The sequence below is a fragment of the Rhinichthys klamathensis genome, unplaced genomic scaffold (genome assembly GCF_029890125.1).
Source record: "Rhinichthys klamathensis goyatoka isolate OS25496 unplaced genomic scaffold, OSU_Roscu_1.1 h1tg000060l_1, whole genome shotgun sequence".
Classification (NCBI taxonomy): Eukaryota; Metazoa; Chordata; class Actinopteri; order Cypriniformes; family Leuciscidae; genus Rhinichthys; species Rhinichthys klamathensis.
Window position 1 is genome coordinate 3,070,032 of NW_026606605.1, and position 12,616 is coordinate 3,082,647.

The 12,616-nt window shown below is 37.6% G+C and overlaps 1 protein-coding gene across 2 annotated transcripts in view; it reads right to left on the minus strand.

Moving 5' to 3' along the window:
* vps50 (VPS50 EARP/GARPII complex subunit) overlaps positions 1–12,616 on the minus strand; it is a 143,308-nt gene that overhangs the window by 53,901 nt on the left and 76,791 nt on the right. Inside the window, exons 18-22 of one of the 2 annotated variants that reach the window (XM_056249693.1) lie at positions 11,061–11,237; positions 7,168–7,286; positions 5,477–5,583; positions 4,636–4,757; positions 351–425 (exon numbers count right to left, since the gene is read on the minus strand). In XM_056249693.1, coding sequence (XP_056105668.1) covers positions 351–425; positions 4,636–4,757; positions 5,477–5,583; positions 7,168–7,286; positions 11,061–11,237 — 600 coding nt within the window. The remainder of the gene's footprint in view (positions 1–350; positions 426–4,635; positions 4,758–5,476; positions 5,584–7,167; positions 7,287–11,060; positions 11,238–12,616) is intronic. The other variant, XM_056249694.1, reaches the window with a different exon arrangement.

Sequence of the window (12,616 nt, forward strand, 5' to 3'; positions counted from 1 at the left end):
TGACTACGACTATGATTATAAATGTCTCACCAGCATTTGCAAGCAACACAAAAACATTTTACAGAAACCCCCCATTAAATTGAGTTCATAATATATATTATAATATAAGTCAATTATTTAAAAACTGCACAAGCGTATATACACACACACACACACAGCAATATACATACAATACATTTGAGCTACGTATACAAAAAGTTCTCTAAACGTCTTGCAAACAAAGTAGCAAGGAAACTTATCTACATCAACAATTGACTAAGGAAATATATAAAATATGATTAAGGGGGGTGAAAACAACACACAAATGGCAGACATATTTACTGCCGACAAGCTCCACACTGCAGTCTTACCCAATAACCAGGGATTATCTGTCTGGACACACCAGGTTGAGAGCTTTGTGAAGGCAGAGATGCAGATTGGTAGTGCTTTGCATTGAGAAACAAAAAGGAAAACAAAATCGACACAAAGTAAATAATGAAACAGCAAAAAAGCCTGCTTTTTGGAGATGAACTAAAGATATGTGCATTTTACTGGGAATTTAAAGCTGCAAAGTAAAAAAACACTTTTAATCATTTAAGAAAATCAATGACTTCCACCATATTTGTGCAACCGCCAGGCCACAGCAAAAGTACAGCCTGGCATCGTGCAAATTAACTCTTTCATTTACATGGTGACCAAATGGGGGGGACAATAAAACTGCAGTCTTTTTCTGACTTTAACATTTTTGCAAAGTTTCCAAAGCAGTCATCTGTTAGCGCGACAGTAGCATCTTCCCATCCATTACTAACTGTAGCTGCAACATTTAATAAGCACTACTTAGGCCTTTCCCCATACTCAAACACTTCATCATCCTGGAGGTGATCCATTTTCAGATAAGCCACTTGCATATCGTTCCCCCTTCTTTCCATTCATTGCCTTTACGCTAAGTTATTAACTTGAGGCAAAGAGCAATGAATGCCAAGACCAATGCATCTTAAATTATGTGCATGGCAGAGCTGATACTCTGGCAGAATACAATAGCGTACAGACCTTTCAGATCCTAATGTTGTTCATTACTAAATGAAATGGCGCAATACATAATCTCCATCTCCAAATGAGATTGAATGTCTTGTGTGTTTGGAGTTAGCCATGGGTGAAAGTGAATCCAAATGAGCATATCAATTCCAGCAGCTTTGTAAATATTTTTATAAGTAATGATATTTACTTTTTTGTCTCCATAGGCTTTTATATGAGACCGGCTGCTTCTGATATTGAAAGATACTGTTATTCATTTGAGAGTTTGAAAAGTTTCCATTAGTGACAGAAACCCCTCTCACGCTATTTCTCTTGCGGTCCGCTCAGAACGAGACCGAGGAAACCAGAACAAGAGAGAGAGAAAGATGAGATGTGTTGTTTTATTTAATGTGCCTTCAAAGCTGTCGGGTGGGTTACAGGCAAAGCGCTCAACATCGCTGGAATCTGACAGCTGATCTCGTAGTGCCTATATCCAGTCTCCCTCAGAATTGCTGCTGGATTTGGTCAGGATGGAGTTGAAGTGAAAAGCTCTGTGGTCAGCACTTAAATATCAAAGATAATACACCAAACTGTCATTCAGGAAGAGGGCATGAGGGGGGGGGGGGGGGGGGGGGGAATGAACAGTGGGAAGTGGCTTTCAAAGTCAAAATCTAAGGTGAAAACTTGCACATCAGCAAAGACAGGTTTTTAGAAAGCAATGACATTCAGATCACTCTTGAAGACTTATCAGAAGCCCTGTCTTGATGTATATACTGTATATAGAAGTTCAATTCTCCTCAGGGCCCCTCATTTCCTTCTTTTTTTTCCAAATGGATCTTGTTTAGGAATGAAAACATCACTAAACCTTGATGCTAAACCACAAGTGGAAACCAAATGGAGTGCAAGGACTTTTCTCCAGCTCTATAGTGTGCAAGGGCACTGGCCTCAATCCCCCAGCACGAACGCATTTACTTTTGATTTAGCACTGGCTCGGCACAGCAAACAAACAATTATTTGCAAAGCATACAGAGTGCAAATGGCATACTTCTGTGATATGAAAATAAAAATGTCAGAACTACTGTCAAATCCCATGACAGAAACACTATTTCTAGTTTTTGAAGGACACAGATTCCCTCTAGAAAACAGCAGGCCATTGGTTATGCCAATCAAAGCCTAAACTGATGGGATGGTTACTAGATAGGTTTAGTCTTGTGGAATAGATCAGGATATCAACAATGAAACAATGCAATTTAATAATATATTATTGGCACACCAAGGAGCCAACTGCTCAGTTTCTTCTTCCCAGAGAAAAAGGTTATGGCATCTTGAAGCCTACCTAGAACAAACATCTTTTTGAGGGCGTTTTAGGTGGTAAACAGTGAGCTGGTCAAGTAAGGGCAGCTGTGAAACAAGTTGGTAGACGATGTGGGCGTGGAGGTCTGTTTGCAAGGCAGTGGAGGTCTGAAATTCTCACTTATTTTTGTCTTTGACTCTCAGTGTGGTTGCAAGGTTGCCGAAGAGTTTAGGAAAGTCCAAGAACAGCAGGAAGACATTGTCTTTAACAGGTTCAGTCAGATTCCCTTGGGCTGCCACTGCCAAACCAATGCCCCAACCAATAGCTTTATTATGGCCTCCATTGCTGTTTAACAAGCTTGCCGCCTTCAACAGATTCTCCCAGCTCACACAGCTGGAAAACGTGAGACAATTCAATGCCCCTTCAATGGCCATGACACTATGAAGTAGAGGAGGCAGTCCTCTAAAACTCTCGAATGGTGGATTTCGTAGTGGATGAGATCTAGGAAGTAAAATCACATTGTTGGTTTGCAGTTGTAGAGGCACGGACCCGGTTGAGCAGCAGGTAATATAATTAAAAAGTTGCTTTACTTCCAGGGTTTGAAATGAACACCCGCCAACCCGCCAAATGCGGGTAAAAATCAACTGTGGCGGGTAACGCTGTCAAATCACTTGCCAATTTGGCGGGTTACTTATTAACTTACTCACTTTGCTGGGGAAGTTCGTGTGAGCCAAATCTGCTTCGATTTAGCGCAAATATTCAACTTGTGAGTCACTGTTATATATTAAATACAGAGCATTGCGCAGAATCTGTGCATATCTGGCTTACTTGAACAAACACGTCAACAGATGTACACAACAAATAACAGCGCACTTGTTCATTTGCATTGAAGCAATAGCGAAGATTACATTTGGTTAACAGAAAAGAGTTATTTTTCAACATCCTACATGTTTTTGATGTTCTTTGTACTGTATTGATCTGTCCAACTAAAATACATTTTTGGTGATGAGGATTAAAGAGGAAGGGAGGAGATTTTAAATCCAAATTTTATTTTTATATTTATATATATATTAGGGCTGTCAAACGATTAATCGCGATTAATCGCATCCAAAATAAAAGTTTGTGTTTACATAATATATGTGTGTGTACTGTGTATAATTATTTTTAATACATAAATACCCACACATGCATGTGTATTTAAGAAATATTTGCATGTATATACTGTATATAGACTGAATGTAGCCTATATATAATGTATATTTTATATAAATATAAACATTTTATATATAAATAACATTTTTCTTAAATATATACGTGTGTGCATTTATATACAAAATAATTATACACAGTACACACACATATATTATGTAAACACAAACTTTTAATTTGGTTGCGATTAATCGTGATTAATCGTTTGACAGCCCTAATATATATATATATATATATATATATATATACACAGAAGTCATTTGAAGGTATTGTTAAAAATTCATGTATAACTTTGATAAAATCAAAAGCAGACAAGGCAACTCCCTGTAGGTTTTATTATTCTAGTCACTTTTGGGCAGATTAGGTGGCAGAAGTTCATTTGGGGCAGTGAACAGAAAATAACCAGAGCGCTCTGGGGAGCAAGACACCTCTCCTCCAATGGAGCTGCTAAATTGTGATATATTCCTGTTGTGGCGAACGCAATAAACTCTTTAGATGTGGCTTATTGAGTCTCAAATTGTGACAATTATGAAGATAATTGAGCAGCCATCTAATTTTATTTGGCACGGGTGGGCTTTCAAAACTGATAGCCAATTCATTTAGCCTAAAGCTGTGTTTATTAAAGCTTTGAGAACAGTAGTGTGACAGCACTATCCTACATAGAGAGATCTGCAATGAAATTACGCATGAACTTCTCCAGACACAATTTTCTCTTGATACTCCCTCTAAAAGATCAATGAAGCACATTTATCCGTTTGTGTATGCACGTATGCAATGTTAAGCTACAGTGGAGTTAAAATACTACAGTATATACAAACCTAATCTTTAAGAATGGTGAACTGCTGCATACCATTGAAATGATTGCGAATTCGTTCCGACATTTACACCTGTCTTTGATGTTCAGAGTACAGCTTCCTGAGGAAAACTCTAAGCCTAAACACTTGCTCGCATGATAATGGAAGTAATTATAGAACAGTGCGCCCATAGGGCTTGCAGACATTAGAGGGGAAAACAATGAGTGTACCGTAGGCTTTACCTAATGAACAGCACAGCAAGGATCCAATTGTATATAATAAATATTTCATAATTTTAAGTATTAACACCGAAAATGGAGAACAGCAATGCTTTAAAATGCATACCATGTCATTGCGGCCAAAGAAGGTGTAGACGGCATACAGGTAGTAATCAAAGAGCTGAGACACACAGTGGATGACATCAAAGGCAATGGGCTTCAGAATGTTCATCATCTGCATGTATTTCCCTATAAAAGCAAAATGAATCATGACAAATGTGAAATATATAAGCAAGGCAAACAAACAAGGTTCACAGGCAGAAAATAAAACCACAAAGATTTAGAAAATGGAAATATGAATGCAAATAGTACAATTGTTTGGCAAATGTCCTAATCAAAGCCCTCAAGTCATATTTAATAGAACTATTTTGAAAACGGTCTCTTGTTTTGGACCCCATTGACAAAACAATTCTTAAAAAAAAAATCTTCTTTTGTCTTCTGTAAAAAAAAGAAAGAACTGAATATGTTACCAGAAGGTCTTTAATCAATTTTAACATCTAAATGTAAGAAGTATTCCTGCTGACTGTAGCAAAAAAGCGCTTTTATCAAAACACCACAGAAAATCTCACACCCATGGGTTTATGACAGCATCTTTTTGCAGTTAGATTCTGTTAGTTTAGCCTAAAACTGAACATTTAAAGATGAATGGTCTCTAAGCCATTATCTCGTTCAACACGTCAAACACGCGTTCAAATGAACCTGAAGAGATGAGCAGGCACATGCTCAGAATGGAGTTAATGACCGGAAGCTGAAGCAGAACACAGCTGAGTCGAAGTCCGCACCTCTTTCATAGTAATTCAGCTATTAGCCTGTTAATTAGAGGGCAAACTGCAGTCCCTTGCTTAGGGTCAACTTTATCATGGACCACCGGTCTTGCACAGGTGTAAGGTCAAAGGTCAATTACTCACCGACCAGGCGAATCACGTTGAGGGTGGTGTTGGTGAGGATGGGGGCATTGGCTCGGTTCAGATTGTAGTCGGACCTCTTCCGGCTACGAAGTGTCTCTCTGGACACGCTGATTAATGGGGAACAGCAGGGACACACAGATCCAGGATGAGCATTACAGTTTAATGACCTTCAAAACGGAAGAGTCTCATATCCACACACTTCCTTCATTAGCCTGGGTTCAGATATAACCGAAGTCAGTCTTCTTGGTTTTGCAGAACAGATTGCCTGATCGAGTTGCGTTAGTAGTTATTCGCTGGAAGCGGTTGACCAATCACAACACACTGGTCCAACCGACCAACCAGAGCACATTGTTTGTTTGTTTTGGAAGGACTGGCTTTACAGAGACAGAAACTAAACAGAGTGTTAACTGACAAACTGGGAAGAGAGGAGCTGCAACAATTTCAAATATGAATGAAAACCTATTCTAGTAGACCCCAAAAACTTTGTAAAAGGTATTAATATGGCCTCTTTAATTTGCACTACTGGATATTCAGGGTTCAGTAAAAATTATGCTCAACTTACGGGACTTGTGGCATAAATCAACTGCATTGCAATGTCATATACCCTAAAAATATTGATTGAAACCGCTTAACAGTTCAAATAATACACAAGTAAAAAAAAACAAGAACTAATGTAAGTGCTTTTATAAAATTATAAGCTACACATTTCTGCTTTTAAATACTCTTAAAATAGCCCCCTTCACTTTCATTGTAAGTACCTCACTATAACCTCCATTTTCGCTTTTTTTTATTTAAAGAAAATTTAAATAATAATTTCTTTGGTAATTAACATCGTCACCAATTCTGTTGACAGAGCTTTACTTGTATTGAACAAGAATATTCCAGATGTATTCTAAACAGGCATTGAAGTCACAGATTGTGAGGGGGAGTCACATCATCACGTTTAAGAAACCTTATGTCATTTTAAATATGCAAAACATTAGATCCCTCAAAATGTGAAGTCTCTAACAATGAAGTGTCACAACGTGTAATGCGGCAGCTGATTTACTGCCGGGAGAACTGTCAGTCATCTTCGTGAGGAACAAACAGGCTTTAAATATTCATCAGGGTTTACAGTTTAATCACATTCCTAATCATTCTCTTGATTTACGATATTTCTATCACACTTAGACACGGAAAGCAAGCCAAGAGTAATTAGGAAATGCAGGGGAAAAAATGCTCATGTAGTCGGCAAAACAGCCACATGGTGCAATTCTGAAAGGAGCCATTTTAACAATCTCCTTGAGACCGTTTTATTTAACTTCAAAGCTCTGAATGGCTCTAAACGGGAGCCTTGTGGACTTAAAAGGCTTGTTCTTCATCAAATAATTAAAGCCTTTCTCCCTGATAAGAGGCTAATGATAGCTTGTGTGCCCACTGTACACTGGATGAATTGAAACTAATTCAGCTGCCTGAGAGGAAAACATGAAGTCCACAAATGACGTTTGCTGCCTCCTGACCTTCCCTTGGGTTAATGAACCGATTCATGAGCGACATGAAACTACAGCACACTACAATTTATAAAAACATGCCTTTTTGTACTTCGGCAATCATACCATGCATTTCTAAACTGAATGTGGACATGGCAGTCTGTGGGCAATTGTTAGCTGATCTGTGTGACGTGAGCAGTTAGATGATGACTCAGCACTGACCTCTTCACTGGAGCGTCTCCTGTCTGTTCATCTACATAGTCTTGTTTCAGCTCCTCAGGTACATCACTGTCACTGTCGTAGTCCTGATACACGCTCTTTTCCAGCTCATCTGACTCGTACTGCCGACAGAGGAAACGGAACGAAAAAAACATAAATCATAACAGCCGAACATTCATATACATTACCATTCAAAATTTTGGGGTCATAAGATTTAAAAAAAAAGAGAGACATTTATAATGTTACAAAAAACTTCTATTTCAAATAAATTCAGCACTTTTGAACTTTCTATTCATCAAAGAATTCTGGAAAAAATGTTTCAGGGTTTCCATAAAAACTTATGACCTATGACTTATGACCCCAAAAGCAGCACAACTGTTTTCAACATTGATGATGACAACATTGATTATCACAATTTCTGAAGGATTAAGATCTTAAATGCAGCGTTGGTGAGCATAAGACAACTTTTTTCAGAATAAAGTTTAATTATATAGACTTTAAGATGGTTTTAGATAGCCTCCCAGCCTGGTTATGATGGTCTGGTTTGCTGATCTTGGATCTTAAAGGGATACTCCACTTTTTTTGGAAATAGGCTCATTTTACAACTCCCGAGTTTTACCGTTTTTGAATCCATTCAGCCGATCTCCGGTTCTGGCGGTACCACTTTTAGCATAGCTTAGCATACATCATTGAAATGGACAAGACCGTCGAAACTCGTTGGTCATTTTTTTTTGAGAAATGCTAATGGTCTTGCAAGAAATCAAGAAACTTCAATGCCGCACCATGAGAGCAGCAGGCGTAATGATATGACGCAGCGCCTGAAAATAGGCTACCTTCCGTCAACATAACCAACGTTACCGAGCTGGGGACTATTTCAGGCGCTGCGTCATATCATTACGCCTGCTGCTCTCATGGTACGGCAGTGAAGTTTCTTGATTATTACGCAGGAATGAGAGTATAGTTCCTAGCCATATCAGCCTAGAAAATCGCAACTTTACATTTTGCGTCGGTCTTAGTGCACGATGTAACTACAGAAGAGTCAAGTTTTAAATAGGAAAAATATCGAAACTCTTTGGTAATTTTTTTTGGAGAAATGCTAACGGTCTTGTCCACTTCAATGATGTATGCTAAGCTATGCTAAAAGTGGTAACGCCAGAACCGGAGATCGGCTGAATGGAATTAAAAACGGTAAAACTCAACAGTTTAACTCTGGGGGAGTTGTAAAATGAGCCTATTTCCAAAAAAAGTGGAGTATCCCTTTAAGAGTTTTTTCAGTTGGAAGACCAGCTGGCTGTCGACCAAACCAGCTTATCCAGGCTAAGAGACCAGCCTTAATAGAGACCAGTTAATAACTGTAAACCTGCCTAGACTGGTTTAAGCTGCTATTTCTTTTTATCAGGGACAGCATATAACTGATGCTCAAAAGGAGAAAATAAACTAAGCGTATCACAAAACTAGTACAAAGATTCAGCCTTAATTCTCTAAGGTTCAGAGCTTGCCTTTAGTGTTGTTAATGTACCAGTGTCAAAACCGTGCTGCAGATTCAACATAGATACATGTAACCTCAAACAACTCCTACGGTCCGTCAGGATACAGATTGAATGTAAAGTTGATAGACGCCTCACATTGTATCTAGTTACTAACAAAACAGCATGGAATACTTAACACAATGAGCTTATATGCAAAACACTTTGTTCTCTCTCAGGGTAAAAGCACTTGTACCAAGGGTTCACACACTCTTTGTCATCAACATACAGCATTTGTTTTCATTACAGAAGCATCATCACAGATGCCAAGCACATGAGAGCTTTAATATTGAGTATTCTCTCCACATAGAAGTGATGGGCTTTGTCAATAGTTATAACGACAATGAGCCACTTAACATTACACAATATTTACGCATCAAATTTTCACTCCCATTTAGGACTGTTCGTTATTTATTTAAGGGGCTACCGGAGGAGTTTTTAGATCTATAGTCTATAGACTTGACCCTGCCTTCGCCAGCAAAACATTTTTCTATCACCCTCCAAAATGATTGTGAAAAAAGGCATGACCCTCCCCAATAATTTATTGATTACTTCTGTACTGGTTTGCGCTAAAATACACACAATTATCTCTCTCTGACACACAATTATTAATAATCTTAAAATGAAAATGTTCTCCATTGACGCCGACCGGTCATCCAACATAATCCACTGCTTGCCTGTTCGTCTATATATTAAAACTGGTATCCCATATTTGGGATTCAGTATGCAGTCCTGGAACTAGGGCTGTAAACAGGGTTCGAATTATGATTTCATCTTTGTGGGGTCTCTTTAATTAAAAAAAAAAAAAGTAGTCTATGAGGAGGCGCGGTGTGTGTGATAAATAAATTGCTTAACACTGCACTTCATTTTTCTGAGTTCAACGTTTATTAATACAGGAGTAGAGAAACGGCAATAATAAACCACCTTATATCACCCTGTTGCTAAATGGTATGACTTTGTTGTCCTCATGGCAAAGAATGGGCTCTCCAAAGTGGTATCCTTTCGTATTTAATTCACTTTTACTTTACAACAAGCAGCAACCGAGGTAGGCTATAACATGACCAAAAACACACCCATGCATTGCGAAATAATGCGAAAAGTCAAAAAGGAGGATAATTCCACTTAACACACACATACTGTCAAGAACAGGGCAGGATCATAAAAACCAAATTTTAGAACATCTTCCCCTAGACTAGAATAATCTCATACGGTAAAGTCCTGATAATGTATTTTAATAATACGATAATTGAATTTGTATTTTTCGTAGACCATCATATAGCCTATTGTGTTTCCCACAGTATTTTTGTGGGTGGAGTTCGGTACCTCTAGGGGGGTCTGGGGGCATGTGAACATTTGTTCACTGAAATGAACATTTTAAAGATTATTTCATTAATCTGGTGCACTTTGAGTCACCCGAATCCGCTGTTAAAAATAATCCAACCGCCCAAACCTATGATATTCTTTGATTTAGACAGGCTATCTGCATCTGATCATCCCATTACAATTATTCAAATTCTCAGTGTTAAGCATGATAATATGGTAAAATATCACAGTGAAGTAGGCTGATTTAAAATTAACATTTATTTAAATGAAAAGTTCTTCTTTGGGCAAAATTACATTTCCTTAATAGCCTAAACAGAGGCTTTGCTCCTTTCAAACTTAAATTGTCAATATTTCATTACATCACCGTTGGCAAACACTCTTATCAGAATAATGTTTTTACCTTTATAATAGGGCATTTTTTCCCTCTAATTTTATGTATCCTCCATCTTTCATTTAAAATATTCTTCAATTTGATCAATACATTAAACCAGAATAATAAGACAGTAGGCTGTTCCCAATCAAATTAAATAATTTACATTGAAAAATTACAACTGTATTAAATGCCCTGATATGTTTTGATTGATAGTTTTCCCTAACGAGAATTACGTTGTTGAAAGCGAAAGTAAAAGAGTGACGCTCGTTCATTGCGTTTTACCGTGATGAGAGATCCGTGTCTTTATTAAAATCAACACATTATAATGATTTATCTGTCATCCACCCTCGATTAATTTGAATGTAATGTTTTATTACTTGGCCCGCCCGACCCGCGGATTATGATCCGCACAGCACTATCGGCACAGGCCGGGAACCCGTAACAGAACCGTCACGGTGGAAAAAGTGTATCTGCATGTGACTGTCTGTCCGAGTATTGTCGAGAGCCGGAGGCGGCAGGAAATTTGACGGAGGCGGCCGCCTCGTAATTCTATGCAGGAAAAACCCTGAAAGGAGTTCGCTAAAATATTGGTGGGGACAATTTTGTCATCTTAAAATATTGATTTGGACTAGAAGTTTTGAATGAATTAAACTAGTACTGAAACTGCTACATACCCCATTAGAAGCCAGGACATCCTCGGTCTCCTCTTCCTTGTTGTCGATCTGCATCTCAAAAGGATTTCCTCCCTGCAGGAACTGCTCAAACAGAGACAGCTCCAGCAGCTCTGCGGAGTCCGGCTGCCTGCTGGGAGATACTGAGGGAGAACGACACTGACCCATGAACTTAAACTCCTGGAAAAGAGGGGAAAACAAAACAGATTGATCAGATTTCATATCATACAGATCAAATAACTAAAAAGTAGGCCCACAGAACCTGCACTCGTTGATTAAATATTTTGCCTTTGCATATCGTGTATATACATTACCGTCTAAAAGTTGGGGGCAGAGAGATTTTTTTTTTTTGAGAAATGAGAAGCAAAGAAGCATTAATTTGATCAAAAGTGACAGTAAAGACATTTAAAATGTTCCACAAGATTTGTATTTATAGTAAATGCTGTTCTTTTGAACTTTATATTAATCAAAGAATCCTAAAAAAAAATGTTTTATCAGTTTCCACAAAAATATTAAGCAGCACAACTGATTTCATCATTGATAATAATAAGAAAAGCTACTTGAGCAGCAAATCAGCATGTTAGAATGATTTCTGAAGGATCAAGTGACACTGAAGACTGGAGTAAATTCAACTTTACCCTCACAGGATTAAATTAAATTTTAAAATATATTAAAATATATAAAAACGTTATTCGAAATTGTAAAAATAATTCACAATAATGCTGTTTGTACTGTATTTTTGATCAAATAAATGCATCTTTGTTGAGCAGAAGAGACTTCTGTCAGAAAAATGTTAAAAACCGGTAACACTTTACAATAAGGTTTCATTTATTTATGTTTCATCACTTTAGTTAACATGAACATATTTTTTTTAACATTATTTAATGCACGGTGAACTAACATGAACAATCAATGAACGACGATTAATAAATACTGTAACAAATGTATTGCTCATTTTAAGTTCATGTAAGTTAATACAAAATTAACAAATTAAACGTTATTGTTACGTGTTACCAAAAAATCTTACAGATCCCAAACTATTTATTTATTATATAAATGTTTGTGCTGGTTACGTAAATGTCCGAGAAGGAGATGGAAAAGTAGCTCTATCTGTTCTGCTACATTTTACAGGTGCATTTATGTTTTCATTGGAAATGTACTCCTGCAGAATACTTTAATAATATTTAAAAATTTAACAATAAGCTGCGAGGGTGAAAGTGCAAAAGCTTCAAACGGTAGCGCTAAGTGACCTAAAACTTCTCACAGTTAAACCGCTTTGCACATCAGAGCTCCAGCATGAAGTCGTTATGCAAATGTGGCTTATTAAATAGCACCGCTGATTATGCCATTCACTGATGTGCTTTTCAACGCCAGCTTTCTCTAACACACAAACTAGTGGCATTTCTTTGAGAAAATACCTGTATATTCTGCACAAAAACAGTGTAAAAGGTCCATCAGAGAACAGTTTACCGAGCGAAAGACCCTGTTTAGCATATAATAATTGAAAGAGATGCATTTTGGCTTATTCGTCAGATACTCTCGGCTGAATATACTTGCCT